General features: G+C 47.1%; 1 protein-coding gene across 1 annotated transcript in view; it reads left to right on the forward strand.

Annotated features, from left to right (window-relative positions):
* ERI3 (ERI1 exoribonuclease family member 3) overlaps positions 1–21,301 on the forward strand; it is a gene marked incomplete at its 3' end in the record, with an annotated part of 86,245 nt that overhangs the window by 12,167 nt on the left and 52,777 nt on the right. Inside the window, exons 2-4 of the mRNA XM_010086709.1 lie at positions 3,000–3,116; positions 9,090–9,149; positions 11,379–11,470. Coding sequence (XP_010085011.1) covers positions 3,000–3,116; positions 9,090–9,149; positions 11,379–11,470 — 269 coding nt within the window. The remainder of the gene's footprint in view (positions 1–2,999; positions 3,117–9,089; positions 9,150–11,378; positions 11,471–21,301) is intronic.

A 21,301-nucleotide genomic window follows, 5' to 3' on the forward strand; every position in this document is an offset into this window, starting at 1 on the left:
ATGTTTGATAGATATTTTTGTTTCTGCAGGAATGTCAACTCTTAATTTCATGATGTATCATGGGCTTAAGAAAATTGAATTTAATAAAGGCAAAAGATGAATGGCACCTTTAAAGGTCCCAACACTTGTCTTTATTAGCAGGACAAACTGCAGGGTCTCCAAACACTGCTTCTCTCCAAATGAAAGTTTAAATGAAAAGTACAGCAGTGTCACAGGTTAAATTTCATTGCAGGACTGGCTAACGTCGTTAGTGAGGAGTGGGGCTGATTTCATGGGGCTGGTATCTGTTGCCTTAGATACCAGTGGAGCAAACACTGCCAGAGACTGGAAGAATCTCCGCTATAGGAAGTGTGCAGATAAACAGCCTTTTGGGAAAGGTCCTTTACCACTTGCTTCAAAAAGTGACCAAATAAGCCCAAAAAGCGGATGCACTTTCTCCTGAGACGCTCAAGTCGCTCCTGGGGTTCCAGCCCTGCTCCTGGCTGCACGCTTCCCACAGAGCTGCAGTAATTCTGGATATTGTTAAATTTTCTATGTATTTTTAGTACAGCTTTTATTTCCTCCGTCTTTCTTAGTCCGACCCTCCTGGAAGTGCTTTTTGTCTTTGGTTCTGGAGGGTGAGCGATGCCTTTGTGTATCAGAGCGGTGGCAGGGCTGTCTTTCAGTCTCGCTTGCATCCAGCCACTTGATGGCCCCTGAGGATGTTTCTGGTCCCTTAGGACCGATCTCGGCGTTACAACGCAGCCCTCCTGTGAAATCCAGCTGGTGCCTGACCATCTCTGGGAGGGGGAATGCTTGTTTTGCCCTCTGTGGGCTGCCTGCTTCCCCGGTCACCCCCTGAGCGTGGTGCCAGACCTAAGGGGCAACGAGCCACCCCAGCCTGGTTTGAAGGATGAGGTGGTGTTATCCTGGGGTTAAGCCTGTCTCTGTTATGACATCTTGTCCATCAGCTTCAAACTTTGCAGTCCGTTTTCCTTCTGAACATAACTTGCTGCATTCAGAGCCTACCGGTGGTAGCTCTTTCGAGGGGCGGATCACCGTTTTTTACTCAGATAGAATTTCTCATGTTTCTGTGGGTTCTGCCAGCTGTGGCTGAGGCTGGTGAGTTTGGCTGCACCACCACAGGCAATCTGGGTGGTGCTCAGGTGTTTTGCCTCTGTCCTCCTCCCCTTCTAGCCCATGGGTGCTTTCGTCTCTTTCCTGGGGAAACTTGGTGTCTCCCAGGGACGTGGTACAGCCGTGGGAAGGATGCACCCAAACCTCCGCTCTGCCGTAGCCTGCACAGCACACACCCAGCGCGGCACAGCGGACCGTGGGGAAATGGTTAAGCCTTGCATCCTCTGCAGCTTGACTGCTACACCTGGGCACTTCATTACTGTTAACACTTTATTTTGTTTAAAATTTTTTTTTCTAACTTTCCACTTCAGCGGCATGTGCTCCCCACATGCCCTGGTCTGGGTGATGTGCCTGCTGCTCCAGGGAGCTGCTCTGCTGGGCCACGGGCTCTGTCCCCATGGAAATTGGGTATTTAAATTATTGGCTGGCTATTTAAATTATTTGTTGCTTCCATTTACCCATCCAGCTTCTTGCCCTCTATCTGCCTGCTGGGGTGGTGATGTCATCAGCTCATATGTATGACCTCACGACAATTTCGCCTGCAGGTCACGAGGGTTGCAGCCAGGGTCCAAAAACTACGTTAGTTCCTCTGCAGTGGCTGCATTTTCCACATGCTAATTTTACTCACAGGAGTTGGATTTATTTTTTTATTTTTTATTATTTCTTATTTGTCTCTTCCAGATGTTTTCAGGCAGTTTTTTTTGTTGTTAAACTAATTCCATTCATGTTTTAAAAATTTATGAAAGCGCTAATAAAAATGTCAAAGTGGTAAAAATGTTAGCTTTTGCTCTGCTTTGATTAAATTTTGCAAACTGTTTTTGAATATTAAAAAGCAATATTTTTTTTATTCTCTCTTCCTCTCTCTCTTTCTCCAGAAGTGATTTGAGAGGCTCGTTGCATGGATATCACTCAGCGGGCTCATTTGCACTCCAGAACCTTGGTGCCATGCATCTCTATTAAATAACATAGACAAATTATTCTTTAAAGACACCAAACAAATTGTCACTTCTTCTCTTACATTAAACTGGAAGGAGGAGAGGGAGTGGAGAAGGAGGGGGTGAACACAAAGGATTTTATCGCTTTTATTCAATGGTCGGCTTTTTTAATTTCATGTATATTTTTTAATAATTGAGAAATCCATAGCAACTGGATTTGTTTAAACTTTTTATTAACAGGTCCATGTAAATTTTTGATTGCTGATTATTCAAATAATTGAACATTCTTCTGATGAGGGAACATTTTTATTTCCCTATCCTCATAAATTGGCTACAAACAGTAAAATAAAGCAGGGTTTGCTACTGTGCCATATCCCATAGGGATGTATCTGGCGGGGGGGCTTCCAGCTCCTTTCCTCTAACAGATCTCCTCAGCCTCCCCTGGGGAGGAGGTGCTTCATACAGTAGCTCCTGTGGTCTGTTTGGTGGTGTCCTCCAAAAGGAGAGTAAGGTGGAGATGGTGGGACCGGTCTTGGGGAGGACACAGCCCCTGGGGTGTCCTTGCTAAACAGATCGGAGCCCATTGCAAGTGCATCTCTACGTTCCCTGGATGGTGCCAGCATGTGCAAGTGGTGCCAGACCATCTTCCTTAGGTTTGGCTTAGGCAGCGATGTGTGTGGTTGCAGCGCTGAGCACAGGGACATCCCTGCTGCCCGTCCCAGCAGGGATGAGCATTGGCACCATCCTCCTCCATGCTCACAGTGTTGGATGTGCTCTGTGCTCCAGCACTACTTTCCCCCTGGTAGTGCAGAGCTTCATGTCAGACTTATTTTTGTTTGGGACTGTCAGATGCCTCTTTTTACAGCCAACTTGCTAGGCAAGATCATTTCCAGCATAATTTTTTGTTTGTTTTAAATGAACAGCTGCTTTTCTTTTTGCCCTATTCAGGAAATCATCGAATTCCCTATCCTGAAGCTGAATGGCAGGACGATGGAGATTGAATCCACCTTTCACATGTATGTTCAGCCTGTGGTGCATCCCCAGCTTACGCCCTTCTGTACAGAGGTAAAGTGCAAAGGTTCCCCAGTGCTCCAAGAGTCTCCCTGGGAAGCAAGTTTCCATTGCACCGGGGTTGGGTTCACCTCTTCACGTTCAAGGCAGGTTGTCATGCCAGCCTTGAGTTAAGGACAAGGGGAATAATTTTTTGTCATTGCAGTAGCACGTAAAGACCTCCATTTGGATTCATAAATAACCCTAGCTATTATCTGCTTACTTAAGATAATTGTATTTATGGCTAACGAATGTCTAACTGGGTGACCACAAAGTAAAAGCATGTTAGCTGATGCTTAAAATCCTGTAGCCTCTCTGTGAGCTCTTTGTGATTTTGCCGTGCTGCTCTTTGGTGGGGAAGGTCAAAGAGAGCATGGTCAGAGGGAAGAAAGTGTCGTACAGTTGCATGGTTCAGAGGCTCTAAATGACTCTCCTGTGGGCCTGCCTGTTGGGGCTTGATGCGTCCTTCAGAGTGGTCAGATAACCCATGTCTGTATTGTTAAGACTTTCTTTTTGATGCTGTGCTTGTGGGGCACTTGAAGTGATTGCTGGAGAAGTGGCCTCTTGTTACTTGGTTGCTCTCATTGCTGAGGACAGCTGCTCTCGAGCTGTGGCCACCTTTCCCCAGATACAGATGAGAGGATGAAGGTGGTAAATGCAGTACCTGAAGGCTCAAAGGAACAGGGAGGGGTGGGGATTGGTTTTTTGGGGTTTTGGGGTTTGTGTGTTTTGGTTTTTTTTTTAATTCAATACAAGAAGGTAACTGTTTTTGCAAGTGCGTTCTTCCTCCCTGCTGTAACCATCAAAACAAAGTTTAAGTTCTTTTGCTTTGGGCTTGTTTTCCTGTCACTCTGTTGGTTCGATGTTGGCCAGCTCAGAGACTGAAGTACTGGTTGTGGGAGTCAGGGTATCCAAGTTCTTTGTTCTGTCCCCATCTCATCTGGGATCATCAACACCGTGGTGGTTTTGCCCGACCTCCGTGGCTGCAGGTTTAAGCCCTTGAAGTGCTTGTCCCATGTGTACTGACTTGAAAAATGACTCCTCTGTGTTAGGTGGAGTCCCCTCCAGGACCAACCAGCCCTTTCCATATTTCCATGTTGTAAAAACAAATACTTTTTTTTTATTCTCTTGTAACTAAAAACCATCTGAAGGTATTTTATTTAAACTTTTTTTAAAAAAAAAGCACTAAGCACAGAAAACATTATTCCCAGGAGACAGACTTTCAGAAAGCTATGAATGTGTGAAAACAGAGGGTTATAATGGAAACAGTTTTGCAATGTTAATGCTAGAAGGCTGGACAACTACTTTGGCTGTCCTTATCCCTATGAGACTTGCTGGACATATGCTTGTACAAATGTGATAAATTTCACAGCTTGCACCTGATCTTTGCTAAAAGCAACGTCATCTTCTAAATTAGAGCCCAAAATGTCCATTTTGCATGTCATCTAAAAATTCTAGAGAGAAGTAATCTCACTCATTAACTCCCACCAAAATTCCTTTTTTCTGGAAATTCCTCTGCTGTGTCCTTCCCCCCACTGCTAAAGGTTGCGGCTCTGTTGGTGCGGGACAGTCTGCATGACTTGCTTGGTGTGGCTGTGCGAGCTGAATGGGGCCTCCAGCCTGAGGATGTTGAGAGGTTCTCTGGATGCAGAGCTTGTGACTGAGACATTCAGCCCATCTAATGCTCCCACACCACAGTGCTGGTTTCTCTGTCTTCTCTTGCTCACGGGAGCCTGGAGCAGATGTTTCTGTCTCTGCAGGTTTGTGTCTCCTGCGTGGAGCCCTCAAGCAAGCGAAGCCGTGTGTGTGTGCTGGCTGTGTTTGCAGGAGTCCCTCTGTGTCCAGAGTTGGATAAAAGTGGGCAGTGCTGAGGCCAGTGGGCAAAACAATCGCAGAACCCCCACTGGTGTGTATCAGTGGCACAAAATGGTCCAACTCGCCAGGTTTGACAGTTTCTCTGTTATTAGCAGTGTTGGTTAGGGAGCTGGTTTTAATCCTAGCCTGGAAGCCACTGTCTCCTGTACAACCCCCTGCTGCACCCATGCCTGCTGCAGGGGCTCCCATGGTGTCCAGGGAGTATGATCATGCTGGAGGGGTAACTGGGCTTGTCCCTGGGCCCTGTATCTGGGGATGACTTTGAAACCCTGCCACAGGTGAGCTCGTTGTACTGAGGACCTTACAAAACAGTTGCAAAAATATCCTTTCATATTTACAGCCACTTTTTTGCGGAGGCTGTAGTGGCTGTATAGAGACCTGTGGGGTCGGTGGCTCCTGCTAGGCAGGCGCAGGGGTCAGCCCAGTGCCCCTGGTGTGGGTTCCCTTGAGACCCCAGGGACACAGCTGTGGCGTGTAGTGTGTCCCGCTCCTGCAGAGCCACTGCCTGCAGAGCTTCAGCATTTGCCGTTGACTTTCAGCTGGTTTATGTTTTCTGAAAAATACCCATTTTGCTAAATGCCAGTAAAGGGCTTTGTCTAGGCACCTCTGCTTCCAAAGGGTGAGATTTATTGGCCTCTTTGTCTACAAAGAAAGACCAGGCCTGATTATCAGATTGTACACCAGAGACAAGTGCTTAGGTAATCAGCAGACTGTCTTGGAGTAGAAATACGATGGTTTCCCAGATAAACTCTGTAGGAAAAGCAGTGGTGTTGACACTACACGGGAACCTGTCTGCTGTGCTGCTGCATTCCCCTTCCCCCTCTGCTCTCTGCCTTTGCTGGGAAGCAGTAGGACTGCTTGGGATAGACTGTATGTGGGAAGATTACCAGGGTTGAGCCCTCTTCCTTCTTGAAGAAGACAACACAGCACAGAAAGGGTGTCTGCAAGGGTGGAGAGCTCATGGTCACCCTCAAGGCATCCTTTTGCTTAGCTTTTGGTGTGTCTGTGCTCTCCTCTGGCTCCCCGCAGCAGTGGCCAGGAGCACCTCTTCCAGTGCTGGCTCTCACTCTGTAGCCCTTATCTGATCCGCTTTCTCTTGACCTGCTTCTGTAAAACAAGAGGTCATGAGGCTTGGTTATGATGAGGGGTGTGCTGAACGTTTAGACAGAGAAGGTGGAAAGTGCTTGCAAGTGGTTAAAAGCTGTTGTTAGGTATATAAAGCTCATCATGCTCTTTTGGAAGATGCAAGTGGTTTGTTTGATGCCCAAGAAAGCTCATGCCAAGAGCTTAAGTGAAAGGTTCCCTCTACACAGAAGGTGCTTGTACAGGCTTTTTCATGGTACTTTGCTCTCTTTTTATTATTAATTTTTATTGATTTTTTTTTTCCCTGAAGGAACAGACAATAAAAGTACAAAAAGATAAATGCCTTATAGCTTGTTTGTATTCCCAAGTACCATGTGCTGCTTGGGATTGCCAGTGAAACTTTACAATTGTGCAGTTTTATGTTTCTATTCTTTAGTAAAGCTGCAAGACCAGATAATGCTGCTGAGACCCAGTGCACTAGGTTGGGTGTTACAGATGGACGTAACTGATAACAGAAAGGGTAAGAAGGGGTGAGAGAGTAGAGATCTGGTCCCTTTTGAGCACTCTGACCTGTATTGAAATGTACCCATGGAACAGGTATATCCGTTTTTATTCACGTGTGCAGTTTCTGCAGCATGAATCTTGCATGGATGTGTGATTGGCGATGTGTTCTTGTACAGGTAAGTTGGTGCGTTGCTTGACCTGGCAGGAAAGGAGGGAAGGAATCTTGGGCAAGATCAAGTAGTAACTCTTCTATGGGATCTCTGCATCTACCTTCCCATCCCTCCCTCCCTCCTGATGGGAAATGTCTGGATGAGGCAATTTCCCCCTGTCCTCCCATAGCCGTCGGGTGTGGCGCTGAACAGATGCAGTCCTGAAGGTGCTCAGTGTGGTAGAAGCCATTTACATCAGTGCTGGCTGATGGGGACAGACTTTTTAGTAGGGCCTGTTGCAACAGGACAAGGGGTAATGGTTTTAAACTGAAAGAGGGTAGATTCAGACTAAATATAAGAAATATTTTATGATGAGGGTGGGGAAGCACTGGAACAGGTTGCCCAGAGAGGTGGTAAGTGTCTCATCCCTGGAAACATTCAAGGTCAGTTTGGACGGGGCGCTGAGCAACCTGATGTAGTTGGCGATGTCCCTGCTTATTGCAGGGAGAGTTGGACTAGATGACCTTTAAAGGTCCCTTCCAACCCAAGCTATCTATGATTCTATGGTACTTTCCCAAAAGCTTATCTTTCAGCCACTTCCAGAGGTTTGGTTTGAGCTGTCCTTTGAGAGGCAGAGTCAGTGCTTTGCGGTAGGTGAGCTGTCCACCTCTGCCAGGTAAATGCATGAAGAGAAAGATAGCAAGAAAAGCAAAAAATAAACCAGTGAGCTTTAAAAGCTGCTCTGCAGAGCCATGTGTTAATCTCTCGAGTCTATTTGCCTCTCAGAGTATAGGAAGCCTGTAAGTAGCAGCTGTTACCCAATTAAAATACAAATTAATATAAAAATAGTTTCTGGAATATAAAAGAGTGTCTGTGTCCCTTCACTTCCTTAAAATTCCACCTCATAATGACTTGATGAACTTGAGAAACCCACCTAGAGGAACTCTGCATTCTTGAAATTAAAATACTTTCCCTAAAAGGTATATATTACCATTCCATGGAAGTCACTATGAGAAAATAATCTTTCCACTTAGAGCTTATTCAGTGAGTCAGGTATTTGGTATTCATTAAATGTAATTACAGTTTAATTGGAGTTTAATCTCTTTTTTTTTTTTTTCCTTCCTTATTCTGAGTTTAGTGTTCTAAGCCAAGCAGACGAAGAAACAGAGAGGTAGAAACTGTTAAGCTTCTTTCAGTTGCCACACATTTAATAAAGCAGAGACCTGTGGTTTGTGAGAGGGCTTTTATTTTACGAGTAGGTTGAGCTGATCTGCGTGGAAGAGTTACTCCTGGGTGGTGGTGGGGCTGTCAGCACCTCTCAACTGGACACGATGACTTCTGGAGGCTTGGATGCATGTGCAGGCAGCAGGGCATGCTCCTAGGCTGTGTTTGACCTTTATTTTATGAAAAGGTGTGAGATGTGTAGCATCAGGAAAGTGCCATATGAAGTGAAATCCTGTAGTGTGCAGTTGTTTTAATAATGATTTTTTTAATTACTTGGGTACATTGATGGCAAGCTACTGACCTCCGATATTCAATATGTTAAAAGACAGTTTTGGCAGTTGGAAGGCAGACAGAAAAATTATCTGTTTTCCATGTGCCTCAAGCTATCCTGGGCAGACAGAGGCAGAGGCCCATGAGACTGCATCTTTTTATGTGTGTGTCCAGCTCTAAACAGCCAAGCAGTCCGGGTAGAGGCAGCAGGACTATCTGTTGCCACGACCTGTTCCTAAAGAACCTTGTGAAAAATGGGTAGACCAGGGTTCTGGAAGAAAATGGTTTTCTTCAGATTCATTCAGTTGTTTTAAATACAATTTTGAAATGCAGTGGGATGCTGTGATAAACTATGGGAAGGCTGGGGTGCTGGCTGCCCAGCGCAGGGGAGGATGGCTGGGTCTGCTCGGGGTCTCACTTACCAATAGAGGTCTGTTCTCTTCATCCAAAACTGCGGTTTTGGTGTCACTGCAGTAGCAGGGGAATGGCCCGAGATCCCAGTAGCTACCGCTGCCTGTGTAAGTCAGGGCAACATCAGAACTGGTGAAATGTATGTTGAAAAAGGGCAGCATTTTGGGCATCATGCTGGTACTTGAAGCCGAGGGCAGCACTGCTCCCCAAATGGGTTCTGCCCTGCTGAGAGTTTGCTGTTTGTGGTGTGGGTAGGAGCCCCTATATATTTCTGTGTTTGGGATGAAGCTGTGCCCTTGCCCATGGCTGGGGAGCTGCTGGGGTCGCTCTCCTGTGGCTGGCTCCTCAGCAATGTCCACGCAGGTCACAGGAGCATGTTTTGGTTGCAGCGAGATGGACAGGAGAGGAGACCTCTCTAATGATCTTTTGAGTGCTGCTCTGACGCCTGCTTTCTGTTTGTCTCTCGTTTCAGCTGACTGGGATTATTCAAGGCATGGTGGATGGGCAGCCGAGCCTCCAGCAAGTGCTTGAGGTAAGCAGAGTAACCTTTAGTTCCCGAACTCTGACCTCCGGTCCTGTCGTCCCCTCTTCATCTCTTTCACTGCACCCTCCCCTTGCTGAGAATCGAACCGCGTAATTTGACTATGATTACAGCTTCATTAGAATAACATTTGCTGTCACGTTGGTGACACACTGCTGAGAGTATTGAACCATTGATCTGTCATCTCCAGCTGTTCATGTCAAGGGTGCTGACAAGATATCCAAACTCCTGCCAGTAGATAGGAGGAGAGGCGATTCTTGCTTGAGCCAATTTTAAAGCACCAAGACATTGCTCGAGACCACCGCTCTGGGAGCTTCTGCCTTTGTTTTCTTTCCCCTCCCTCAGCACTTTATTAAATTAATTTTTTTCTACCTATTTAAATGCTCAATAATATACGTAGTATAGAAAGAAAATGCCTCTAAAATCTAATCTGGAGGATGTGCGAATGCAGATAGAGCCCTAATAATGCCATCTGCTTAATGTTGAATTCCTACAGCATTTAGGGCTTAATTAGCTTGGAAGTATTTCTCCATCAATAGCTTTTGTTGGTAGTCAAATAGGGAAGGAAACCTCCTCAAGCAGAGCCTTCTTGGGCTGCAGGTTGCTGTTCGATGCATTGCCTCTGTCAGGATTTCCACTGCTGTGTTACCTAATTGTTCCTAATCAGAATAATTACAACAGTTGCTTATCTGAGGAAATCAAATTAAAGGCTTTAAAATCCTCCATGGAGGCAGCGCTTCATGGGTGCTCACATCAGGGACTTTAGAAAGGTTACAGCTGCTGTCCCTTGTTCCGGGGAGCCTTGTATGGGGCTGGCTGAAAGGTCCCAGCAGCCCAGGGGAGGCAGGAGCGTGGCTGGGAGGCTGGATGCTGCTTTGGGAGAGCTTTACTCCAGAGGGCTGTTGTACCATCAGTCACAGAAAGAAGTGCCATCTTCTGCCAGAAAGGCTGCAGCAGTGACACAAGGCCAAAGACGGTGCTCTGTGAAGGTGACATCTTGCATCTATGCAAACCCCCAACTCTGCCCGGTGCTCTCCAGGGAGCACGTAGCAGCGGCGCGTGTCTGTAAGCGTACGGGTGGCTGTGCCTGCTTCCCTCTTTGCCTGGATGGGTTGAACGTACATCACCGCTAGAGTATTACAGAAAATGCTTCATTATGTTTCTATGGGAGCTTCTTAGAGTGTGGAAACATTTCTCTAGATTTCTTTTTTATTTGGACCAAAAAGGTGTTCATACAGCAGCATGTTTCTAGGTTAAAAGGAGATTCAGGTCAGGCAGCTTCTGGGGCATGCTAGTTTATTCAGGAGTGGAAGGTGTTGAGCGAGGGAAAATAGGAGGGATTTCACTTACTGAAGCACTGGAAATGCTGCTGGTAAGGGCTAGTAAGGCTGCGGAGTAGCAGGTGATTGCCTGTCACCTGCCTCCAGAAGATTTTGGTCATGTTATTTGCTAGTTCTAGCTGCACTAAGTGTCTATGCAGGGGTTTTAGTCTAGGTTAGTTCCTCCTGGTTAATCCCCACGGTGGATGTGCATCCTTCAGATTAACATGGCCCATTTCTGAACTGCATCCAGAAAGTCTGTCCCTATGGGAAGTTTATCAGGAATAGCGGATTCACTTTAAATCTGCACTGTACCCTGTACAAGCACTTCCTTGGAACTGTACGCAGGAAAGAGAGACCCAGCCTGGAAAAGAAGGGGATGCATTGCTTTGGTTATTACTGCCACATGATGCCTGTGCGTGCCCAGCCCTTCCATTTCTCCCCCTCTCCCATATCCCCTTGGAGCGTATGAATTGGAGCATGTGAGGGATGCCACCCCAGGATGCCCGTGTTTTCTCCTCACTAGAGGGGACACAAGTTACGCTCGCTTGTATGAGCCCGTTTGGTACAGAGAGAGGAAAAGTGGAGTAGGAATGCCAAGTAATAGTGCAGTGGTATTGTCCCGTTAACACTGCAACTTCCATCCCTCCATGAGCAGAGCTGCTGTGGTGTCTGATAAGATCATCTCTGCTCTGGTTGCCTGATGTCTCCTATCAGAAATCTTCAAAGGTCCAAACGTGCTGTTGTTGAGATGGCAAGTAAAGAGAGAAGAGAGAGAGGGAGAGGGTGGATAAGATCACAATTTTCTTCTCTCTTGATTGCAAGCAGCTTATCTGAGTTTAACTGTTGTGGCTCGGCCTGTCTCTGCAAAACTCATCCTCTTTTCTTGCCTTCCTTTCAGAGGGTTGACGAGTGGATGGCGAAGGAAGGCCTCTTAGATCCCAGCGTCAAGTCGATTTTTGTGACCTGTGGAGACTGGGATTTGAAAGTGATGTGAGTATGGAAGGGGAGGGAGATTTTTCTGGGCTTTATTGCTCCATGCTTGCCTGTAGCGTGTATGTCTTTGTGCTTACAAGCCTCCAGCTGTCCCTAGTCTTTGTTTCTTAGGGAAATCATTGTTTGCCATGCATAATTGGGAGTGCAGGGTTGTTTAAGAAGACAGGTAGGTGCTGGGCATAGTGCAAGATCACTGCCTGGGATATTCCCTATAACAAATTAATCCTTTTAGAACCCCAAGAAAGGTTTAAACTGGATCTTTGTGGTGTTTTCCCTTTTATCCAATACGCGTTCCAAAGGGATGGATATTGCTGAGTGCATATGTGGAACTCTGTTTCTGTGCACCTAAAGCAAGCGATGGTCCTTACCTGACTTCTGCATACAAGGCTTTCTCATCTTGGCATACTAACTGGATGTGAATCACAGAGTAGTCTTTGGAAGTCTGGCATGCTTCATCGGTGTTCTTACTGTTAAGGTCATCGTCATCAGCTGAGTGACTGTGTCTGGAGAGTACGAGGTGAGGACCTGCAGTGGGATCTGCAAGTGTCAGTGTATATGTGTTTTTTGTTATGAAAATAGCTACACCACCAACCTAAAAATGTTATTAAAAAAAAAACCGGAATTAAATGTCTAAGAATTAGAGTAGTTTAATCTGTAAGGTATTTGCAGATCAGTGTCATATTGTGCTAAATTCACTTGATTTCCTGTAATCTCCCTTCAGCTTTTAATTTCCTCAGAGCATTGGGTAAAGACTCTTGTTGTTATCACACCAGTAAAGCATGAGCTTGACACATCCAGTGCTAAACTGACATCCACAACTCATTAGCAGTGTTACTTGGTTTTCTGTGTGACATTGGTTTCCCCAAGTTGGAAGCCTAAATAAACTGCACACAGCCTGGGAGCAATCAGCACCAGTTCTTCCCTGCAGAATGGTCTTTGTAGAGTGGCAGCTCCTTGCCTCTTCGTGGTGTGATTAGCGAGACGTGAGATATGAGGACTGAAGCAGCAGCACAAGCACTAGTGGAAAAGAGAAATTTGCCATGCTCCAGACAGGAGTGTGGTGTGTGAGAGCTTTTGAGTCAAAATCTGGGTCTCTGCTGGGGTCGCATCCAGAGCTGGTATATATTGCCAATTCCTGTGTTACTTGTTTGAATTAAGAGTGAGGCTTATTTTTCTTGTTTAAACTTTTATTAGAAACCAGCACAAAGACAGCTGCAGGGATGTGCTAAACTCCTGTTTCTCATCTGTTCTCTTTTCTCAGTTCTTTACTCCTGTATTGCTGTTCTGAGAGTCCAGTTTATTGCTTTTGGTGGTGGTTGTGAGGAACAGAGTTATCTTTGCTCAAAGCCCATCTTTCCATTGCTTTCACAGTAGGATAACAAGGTTCCCAGATAATGACATCCTATGGAGTAGGCAACCTTCTGGATTTTGTTGTTGTTTTTTTTTCTTCAGAACTCTACAGTGGGCAAATAGAGGTAAAGATGAGCCCCATTTCTGGTGAGCCATAGGGGTTGTGGGGTGCGCTGGCTCAGCAGGACATGCAGAGATACTCAATTCGCCATTTGCAGTGGTCTCTCGCATGGCTTGTGCCTCACTAGTCATCTGGAAAAGAAGACTCCACTCCTGGCCATGAGGTTGCAGCAAGTGGTTCATTTCTCCCTCTTCCTTTAAAAAAATTTTTTTAAACCATTAACTTCAGAATTCAATCCTGAAGCATCTCCAGGGCAAAGCAGAAAATACATTCTGTGTTTCCAGCCACATGGATAGCGGGAGTCTGGCTGCAGCCACTCGGTGAGTAGCACATCACGCTGCTCCATCGCCGATTGGGTGCAGCAGCGTGTAGCGTCACATCTGATTAGCGCTGTGCCAGTGAATGAGGCTTGAGTGAGGATTCCCTGCCAGCTCTGACTTGTCTCATTTCCCATTACTTTTATCCGTCACCACAAATGCCGAGTCTCCCTCCTGAACTAATGAAGTTTTCGTGTGTTTAGACACATTGCCAAATAGGGTTTAGCAAAGCAGAACTGAGCATCTCTTTTTAAAGAGGGAAGGCAGAGAGCTGAAACAAGGCTGCTCAGGAAGGGAGATAGAGCCTCAGAGATGTTGAACGTCTAGGAGGTATGCCGGGGAATCACCCCATGCTTCCCCACAAGACTTGCGGCATAGCTGATGCCCTTTGTTACCATGTGGAGACCATGCACTGGGCATGGAAGGCACTGGGGCAGTGGGAAGGGAGGTGGTGCTGCTTGTCTACGTTTGGAGGAGTGTGTTGGTGGAAGCATTGCACAGTAGAAACCCTGCTGGGTTCCAGAGGAATTTGGGACAATGAGGTGAGTGCAGTGCTTCCTGGCTTAGGGAGTGGTGACTTGGGGCAGGCCCATTCCTAACTCTGCTGCTTCTTTTCTCAGCATCCTTAGAAATGACAGCTACTTGCACAGCTGTCCATGAAGCAAGCTGCCAGTCCTCTTAGCCAATGTCTCGTGTGGTTTGGAGTTCCTGTTCTCTGTTCTTCTTAGCTTGGCTGTTGGTGGAGAAACCATACAGCCTTGTTCCTGGCTTTTCCAGCAATGACCTGGGCATTTAGTTTGGCTTCTGTCTGCATGTGCTGTTGAAGAGGTGAGGCATGGTATCTTCCAGACAGGCCTGTCCACTGCGGGTGTTTCCAGTGTGTGTGTCACTGGTAGGTGCCAGGTCACCAGGAGGGACAGTGGAGTGAGCAAGCTGGATCAACGGTAGTGGCTGGAACAAAGAAGAGGAATATACAAGCCTGTCAGTGGTGGATGTGGGGACAAGGTTAGCAAATAGCCCTGTCAAAACCAGGAGTTGCGATACGTGTAGCTCTCCTAGGTCAAAGAAGAGCATCAGAGGAGTAGCAGTAGTCAAGGTCCTGCTCTCTGCTGATGGTGTCTAGCACTGTCTGAGTCTGCAAGATTCAAGATGGAAACTCAGCTACTAAAGGACCTGCGAAGCCTCTGCTTGGTTCAGGGATCCTCAGGGAATGAGGCACTGGGTGGCTGCAGACTTCATTTCTCTTGAACATTGGAGCTTTCTTGGAAGATCACAGAGCTGTTTGTCTGGCTTCCCCCTGACAACAGGGAGCACTAGTCGCAAGGAGCTGGATGCCCAGAAGAAGTTGAGGTCCTCGGCCATGCTGACAAAGGCTCTGTCATGGGTGTGATGCAACACCAGAAAGAGATTCCCCGTTGAAGGGATTTGGTTGCTGCCAGAGAGAGCCCATTGCATGAGAGGGCTCGGGAATGGAGCGCTGATCCTCTTCTGGCTGCGGTTGGATCAACCGACTTTCTGCGCTCAGTGTGTGTGAACCAGGCTGGAGTATCAGCAGCTCTCCTGCTGCCCCTCCCCTTCCCTCTTGTTAAGATGCAATTTCTTTAATGAGGAAAACCTCTGGAGTAGGAACATCACCTTTCTGAAGGCTTGTCCTGACAAGGCAGTTCAAGCCGACAGAGTCGCATATCAACTTCAGCAAATATCAGTCACTCATTACAGAGACTCTTCTCCCCCCCCACCCCCCAGCAACACCCCTCATTCCCAGACAAGGGAATGAATCACACTCCTGCTCTTGAATACATCATGACAAGTCGTGGTTCTAATGAGAGAGGGCCATTCATTCTGGGTGGAAAGTTCCCTGTGTCGACACAGAAATGTTATTAATTAAAGAGAGCTACCTGAAGCAAAAGATGAAAGGACCACCAGACCTGCCAAGCTAAAATATGAGGGGGGATACAGCCTCGTTAGGCAGACGGTCCTCGGGCCTCCGAGTGATCAGCAAACTTTAGCCTGTTGCAAGGAGCTATCCTCCAAGTTTAACAGCTCCAGGGCCAGATTCAGACACCTGGTGTAGTCTCCTTTAGCGCTTGGGCCTCATCCTGCACCTAGGATGGAACTGTCACTAGTGATTAAGTAAGTTGCATTGATGCGGCATTAGGTGGTGAGGGTAACGTGCCTCTGAAGGGCTGAGGGAGCTGCTGACTGCAGGAGGCAGTTTTAGTGGAAAAGAGGGTACTCGGTGTCTGCCAGGGTTGAGCCCTTGTAATGTAAGCTCTTTAGTGTGGTTTATCTCCTCTGAAATGTCAAATTGCCTCACTCCATGTATGGAACCAGTTTGCCTGCTCTTAAGCACAATGTGAATTAATCTTGGCAACTAAAGAAGCATTTCTACTCTGTGTTCATAGCTACAGAGCTCAGATATGGTGGGGTTAAGGGATATACCCATGGTTGTGCAGGCAGGCAGAGAAAGGAGCTGAAGGCACATGTGCTGAATCTCAGACCTGCACCTTAATGTCAAGAGCATCATTCTGCAAACACATTGAACATACATAAACATGCATGGAGGCTTTGGTCCAACGTGAAGATGCTTGCACAACACTTACTATGGCTGATCAGAACATGCTAATTTATGTCTTTACAGAAAACTACTGCTCAGAAGTTTTTTATTTTCTTAAGTAAGTGTTAAAAGGCAAGTACTCTCTAATATAGTGATAAAACACAGTGAAGTGTCTTGAAATGTTTATAGCCCTTGGTGCTCTTCCTAGGTTGCATATTAGTAAATTCTAAGCAGTAAATTATACCATTGCTCAATTTTGTCTTACTGTTTTAATTCTTTCTTTGCAAGTTGTAGAGGCTGGGAGGATGCTTGCCTTCTCAGACCAGCTCCGAGTGTGGCAATGGGTTGGTCTTTCCAGCCTTCTGTACTGGAGGCTTAGTTTGAGATCAGCCTTAAGTCATGAATGAAGAAGCATTAATGGTGTTAGTGTCCCTTGTGCATGCTGTTCTTCATCACAGTACTGAGAGGGGGTTGGTAGCTTCTCCTTGGGGGGGAAATTTCTGACAGACACTGAATGGAGTTAGTGGGGCTGCTTGGGTAGTTGTGGGGAAAGGCAGAAGTTGTAGGGTGGGCTGGTTCGGTGGCAGCAGGGCAGGAGATATGTTCAGAAGGTGACTCTGAGAATAACAAGAAAGAGCTGGTAAAGGAAAGATAACATAGTAATCTGCATTTAAAAATGCTAAAACAATTTATTTCCAAACAAGATCTTTGGATTAGCTTCTTGTTGTTGCTTTTAGTGGGGATCGTTTTGCTGACCAGGCCTCTAGTATATCTCTTCAAACAGTTACTTTGGCTGAAGGAAGAGGGTGGTGTGAACGACAGTACAGGGATGGGACTGAGTATCCAGGGTCAGGAACCTTTTGAGTCAGCTTTGCTGATGGAGTCGTTCATGTAATTACATCCTAAAGTGCTTTGTCGGAGCTAAGCAAGGCAGCCTTGTGAGCATGCTCTTCTCCAGCACTTACAGGGAGTAGCACTGACCCCATTCACTTCTGCGACTCTGCAGTCCAGCTTTTTGTTTTTAAAGGAAATGATATCACTTACACAAAATAAATTTTGGATTTTAAGGTTCCCTCTTTGTTCACTCTTAATTAAAATGAATATAGCACACTTGATTGTTTTTATCCTTCTGCAGCAGTTCCCCTGGCTGTCTCCTCTCCTGTTCTTGCCTTTGTTTGAAACCCATTGGTTGCATGAGCTTCTGCAGGTTATGTTGTCCGAGATGTGTGACTCTGGGAATGCCTTTGTGTTAAGCTTTGGATGTGAGATCTTTGCATAGGGATCATTGTGCAGTGGGCTATCACCTTCAGTTCTGCTGCTTGTCTGGCGCATCATAGCAAAGACATTTGTCATAGTCAGGGCTGTAGTGGCCACAGATTTATTGAGCTGTGATGCCCGATACACTCTGGGGAGCATGGACTCTGCTGCCTGGGACTTAGGACCAAAGAAGTTGGAAACAGCATGAAAGATGGTGGAGAAACTTGGAATAAATTTACAGTGTAGGGGGGAAATGAGACAGGCATTGCATCAAGTACTTTATTTCCAGCACTGAACTGTTGGGGTGTGGTAATGAAAGGAGAAGGTGGATTTTCCATCCCTGGGTAACTTAACTCAAGCTGTGTTTGGAAACAGTCCCGCTGAACTTAGTGCAAGCTGTTGGTCTCAGTGTCATCTGCTCATACAGTAAGGAACCATAATTCCCTCCGCAGCAGGAAACTGAGGTGAATTCTGTGTCTAGTGTGACAATGAATTCAAGCAAAATGGTTTCAAAATCAGTGGATTTAGAATGGATATTTGGTAAAAGGCACACCCTGGCCTCTGACAGTATGAGAGAGTCCTCTAACAGCTACTCAACATTGTGGTTATCCTGTGCCCGGGGGAACTGAAAAGCTGGTTGGCTTGGGGACTGCAGAAGATAAACCACTGGGAGGGCTGTCTGTCATCTGAATTTTGCTGTCTGTGGCATGTGTGAAAAATGGGATTAGCTTCACAAAGTGTGAATTTTCTTTATGACTTCAACAAGCTTAATTTTTCTAGCATTAGACAACCGTTGTGTTTCATGCTGGGGCTAAATGTCAGCTGTCTCCCTTTGGATTCCAGCTCTTCTTACTTCCCAGCCAAAGCAACACAGCTGTGTGTTGGCCCCAGTGCTGCCCTCCCAGTGGCTTATCTGGGAGTGATATTCTCATGGCTCCTCTGCTTAGAGAGCTCTGCTTGAAAAATACTGCCAGCCTGGGAGCAGCATCCTTCCCCTTTCACTTGCTCTATTCAAGCCTTGTGTGAGTCGGTAGCTTTCTTGAAAGCATTTTATTTTGTTTGCATGTTTGTTTCCTGTTGGGAGCCATTTTCCTGGATGGGTTCAGTCCCTTTCCTCCTGAAGCTCCTGGCTGGAAAAGACCTACTGGGCCATCTTGAGGTCATCCTTGGTATTTTCCCTCCAGTGTATTCTCATGTGCCTTGTCCAGCGACTCTCTGCATCCTGAGGAGTGGATGTCTGGGTGTGTGCAGGACTCTCAGGAGGACGCCAGAGCTGCAGACTAGCTTTTTGAGCTGAGTCCATTCCATGTTGGAGTCGCGTTTTTCTGTGTGTTTGGCCAGGCTGCTGCCCTCAGCCTGGTGCCCCCAGGATGGTGTCTTGTGCTCAGAGATTGCTCTGGACCAGGTGTTAGCAATGACGTGAGACGTGGAGGTGGTACTAGAAGAAAGAGCAGAATAGAGGAGTTGGGGGGAAGAAGACTAAGGAAGCATTGCGATGTGCTGGCAGGGCTGGGTGCGGGAAGCTCATGCTGCCCAAGACTTTGTCCTGCCTTGGTCCTGACAGCTTTGTCTGCCTCTCTCCAGGCGTGCTTTCTCCTCCCCTCCACCCATCACCTTTACTCTGGGAGACACTTCAGCTTCCCTCTGTAGGTGTCTCTTGGTCATCTCTGATTTCCCTGCTTCAGTTTTTCCATCTGGGTGTGGAGACAGGTCTCAGTGCTGACCACCAGTGGTGTACCAGAGGTACCCAGGCACCTGCTGGGTCCAGCTCCTCATCCCTGACTGGAGTCATGTGTGTCCCCTGCAGACCAGGCGGAGGGAGGAGGCTGGTGGGAGGTTGCCAAGACCTCTCCTGCAGCTCGCTGTGCTCCCAGCTCTGAAGAGAACTGTTACATTTTATGGACCATTTAGCTTCCCAATGGTGATCCTAATTCTTCACAGCATGTATGTGCCACTTCTTGGTTATTAAAAGGATCCCTGAAAAGGAGCTGCCCTCTGAGTCAGTGCTCTTCCATGCAGTTAATTGCAGGAGGGTTTTGCTTAGACTGTGAAGCTTAATATTTCCAAACTCTCCCTGTGCTAAGAGGGTGAATTAATACCCAGGTCTCCCCACGGCTGTGGGGACTGACCCTTGTGCACCATCAGTAAGCAGGCAGGGGAAGAACGCTTCTGCCAGGAGTAATTCAAACTTCGAATTGCTCTGGGGGAAGTCCACTTGCTTTCTGCATAGAGATCAAGAGCTCTTTACAGGCTGGCTGGCCAGGTGTCTCAGTCTTTCATCTCCATATCCTTATATTGTGTGACACTTCAGGTGCCAAAATAGCTTCCAATCCTTGGGGGCCCAAGCAAGCTCCACGCTTACTGGAAAAGGAGTGATTACCTTGGACTGACAAGTCGGCCAAAGGATGGATGGCTGCGGTCGCACAGCAGGTGTGAGATGGATGGATGGATGGATGGGAGGTGGTTCAGGGGGAGGTTCTTGTCAAGTCACTGCACTGCATATGAGAAAACAGAGACAGCAAGCCATTAGACTGTGTATTTCAGGTGTGAGGAAGCTGCTGAGGTCCCCTGGCATTGCGAAATGCCAAGTGAAATGTTACTGCCACGCAGAGCACAGCAGCGTGTCGGAATTAATGAGTCTGGTGTAGGGAGAGCACACGTGGCTGGTCTGGAGTGCTAACACGTGCAAGGGTGATAGGCTTAGGCAGGGTTTTGTCATCAGGGTTGTTGTGCTTGGGAAGCGTGGTCTGATGGCAAGACCACATGAAAAGAAATTGGAGCTTGGAGGAGAGTGATAGAAGTCATCAACTGCCAAAGTTTTTTGTGTTTGCTGCAGGCTTGAAGCAAATCGCTGGCTTAAGGGGCACCTGGGTCTTGCACTGGATTTACAGGTAAGGTGAAATTAGGAGGGGGCTAAGTAATTAATTCCTCTAGCTGTGACCAGGATAGGAGATGATTCTGACTTGCCACTTCTCAGAAGTTTCTTCAGAAGCTGGTAAGGACTCTGGTTGTGAAACCCAGGAAGCAAAGAGGATCCCTGGGTGCCTGACAATTCCTTTTCTCTGCTGGCTCTTTCTTGCAGGCAGCCTCAGGCTGCCTGTCTCTTTGTTAAGAGAGTGACAGCAATGTGACACCGTGAAAATAATTACTAACAAATCACGGTGGTGACTGCAAACAGCTCGCTGTCTTCAGAGGCATGTCAGGGAGCATTAGAGCAGGGCCGTGGGAGCGGCAGAGCGGCTAGGGGCTCTTTCTCTGCTCTAGGCTGAGGGAAGATCTTCGGAGACCTTTGGTGCCTGCCACCCCCACATCATTCCCTTCTCGTTGGCTTTTTCTTTCTTTCTTTCCTCCCTTCCCTGCCTTTGACATTAATAATTAAGCCCATTAATTGCACAGTGAGTTCGGGAAAGCTGAGAATGGTAAGACCAAGCTTCTGCCTTCCCTGGATTCAGCACCCAGCCATAGAGCAGCAGAGGAATTTCAGGAGGGGTACTGCAGGCAGAAGCACATCCAAGCTCTGTTTCCTGTCTTGCAGCCTTTGTGTGCTGCCCTGGGCAATAATGTTTATTAGCGGTGTGTCCCTAGGAATTAATGGGCTGCTGGTGCAGTTGGAGAATGATCCTTGTCCTTGGAAGCCTCCAGTCTCAGCGAACCTGAAGTAGGTTTGTATTTGTGCAGAGCATCACGGCAAACATTGATTGACATCTCCAGCAAAAAAAAATGGGCAGAGGAACAAGAGGTCCTTCCAGGATGCAGTAGGGATGGTGCCAACCAGTGTGGCCGAAGCTGCAGGTGGAGATGAGAATAAACAGCAGACAAGTCACGGGTGAAGATGGTGGTTAGTACCAAACAGAGCAGCTGGAGGAGTCTCTGCAGGATGAGGCCGCTGTGGCTGTGTTGAAGTAGGGACTTTTCTGCAAAGCTACATGGACAGAGTCTGAGGACAAGCTCTCTATAAAGCCTCTCATATTATATTGCTATAAAGCTCTCTGTAAAGGGAGGGTCTAGCAGGGGTACTGATAGGAAACTGGAAAGCAGCTGCTGGCTGGAGTGTCCTTCAGCAGCATTGATAATCAAACCCTTGGTCAACCTTTGAGAGGGGAGCTCACAGCCTCCCCTCCTTGTTCTTGGTGGTATTTCATCCTCCGGTTTGAGAACAGGCCATACTGTCTGGCAGCTAGCCATGCAGAGGAGCACCCTGGAAGGGAAAGCAGAAGGTGCGGGTG

Source organism: Pterocles gutturalis, unplaced genomic scaffold (genome assembly GCF_000699245.1).
Source record: "Pterocles gutturalis isolate BGI_N339 unplaced genomic scaffold, ASM69924v1 scaffold16961, whole genome shotgun sequence".
NCBI classification, from domain to species: Eukaryota; Metazoa; Chordata; class Aves; order Pterocliformes; family Pteroclidae; genus Pterocles; species Pterocles gutturalis.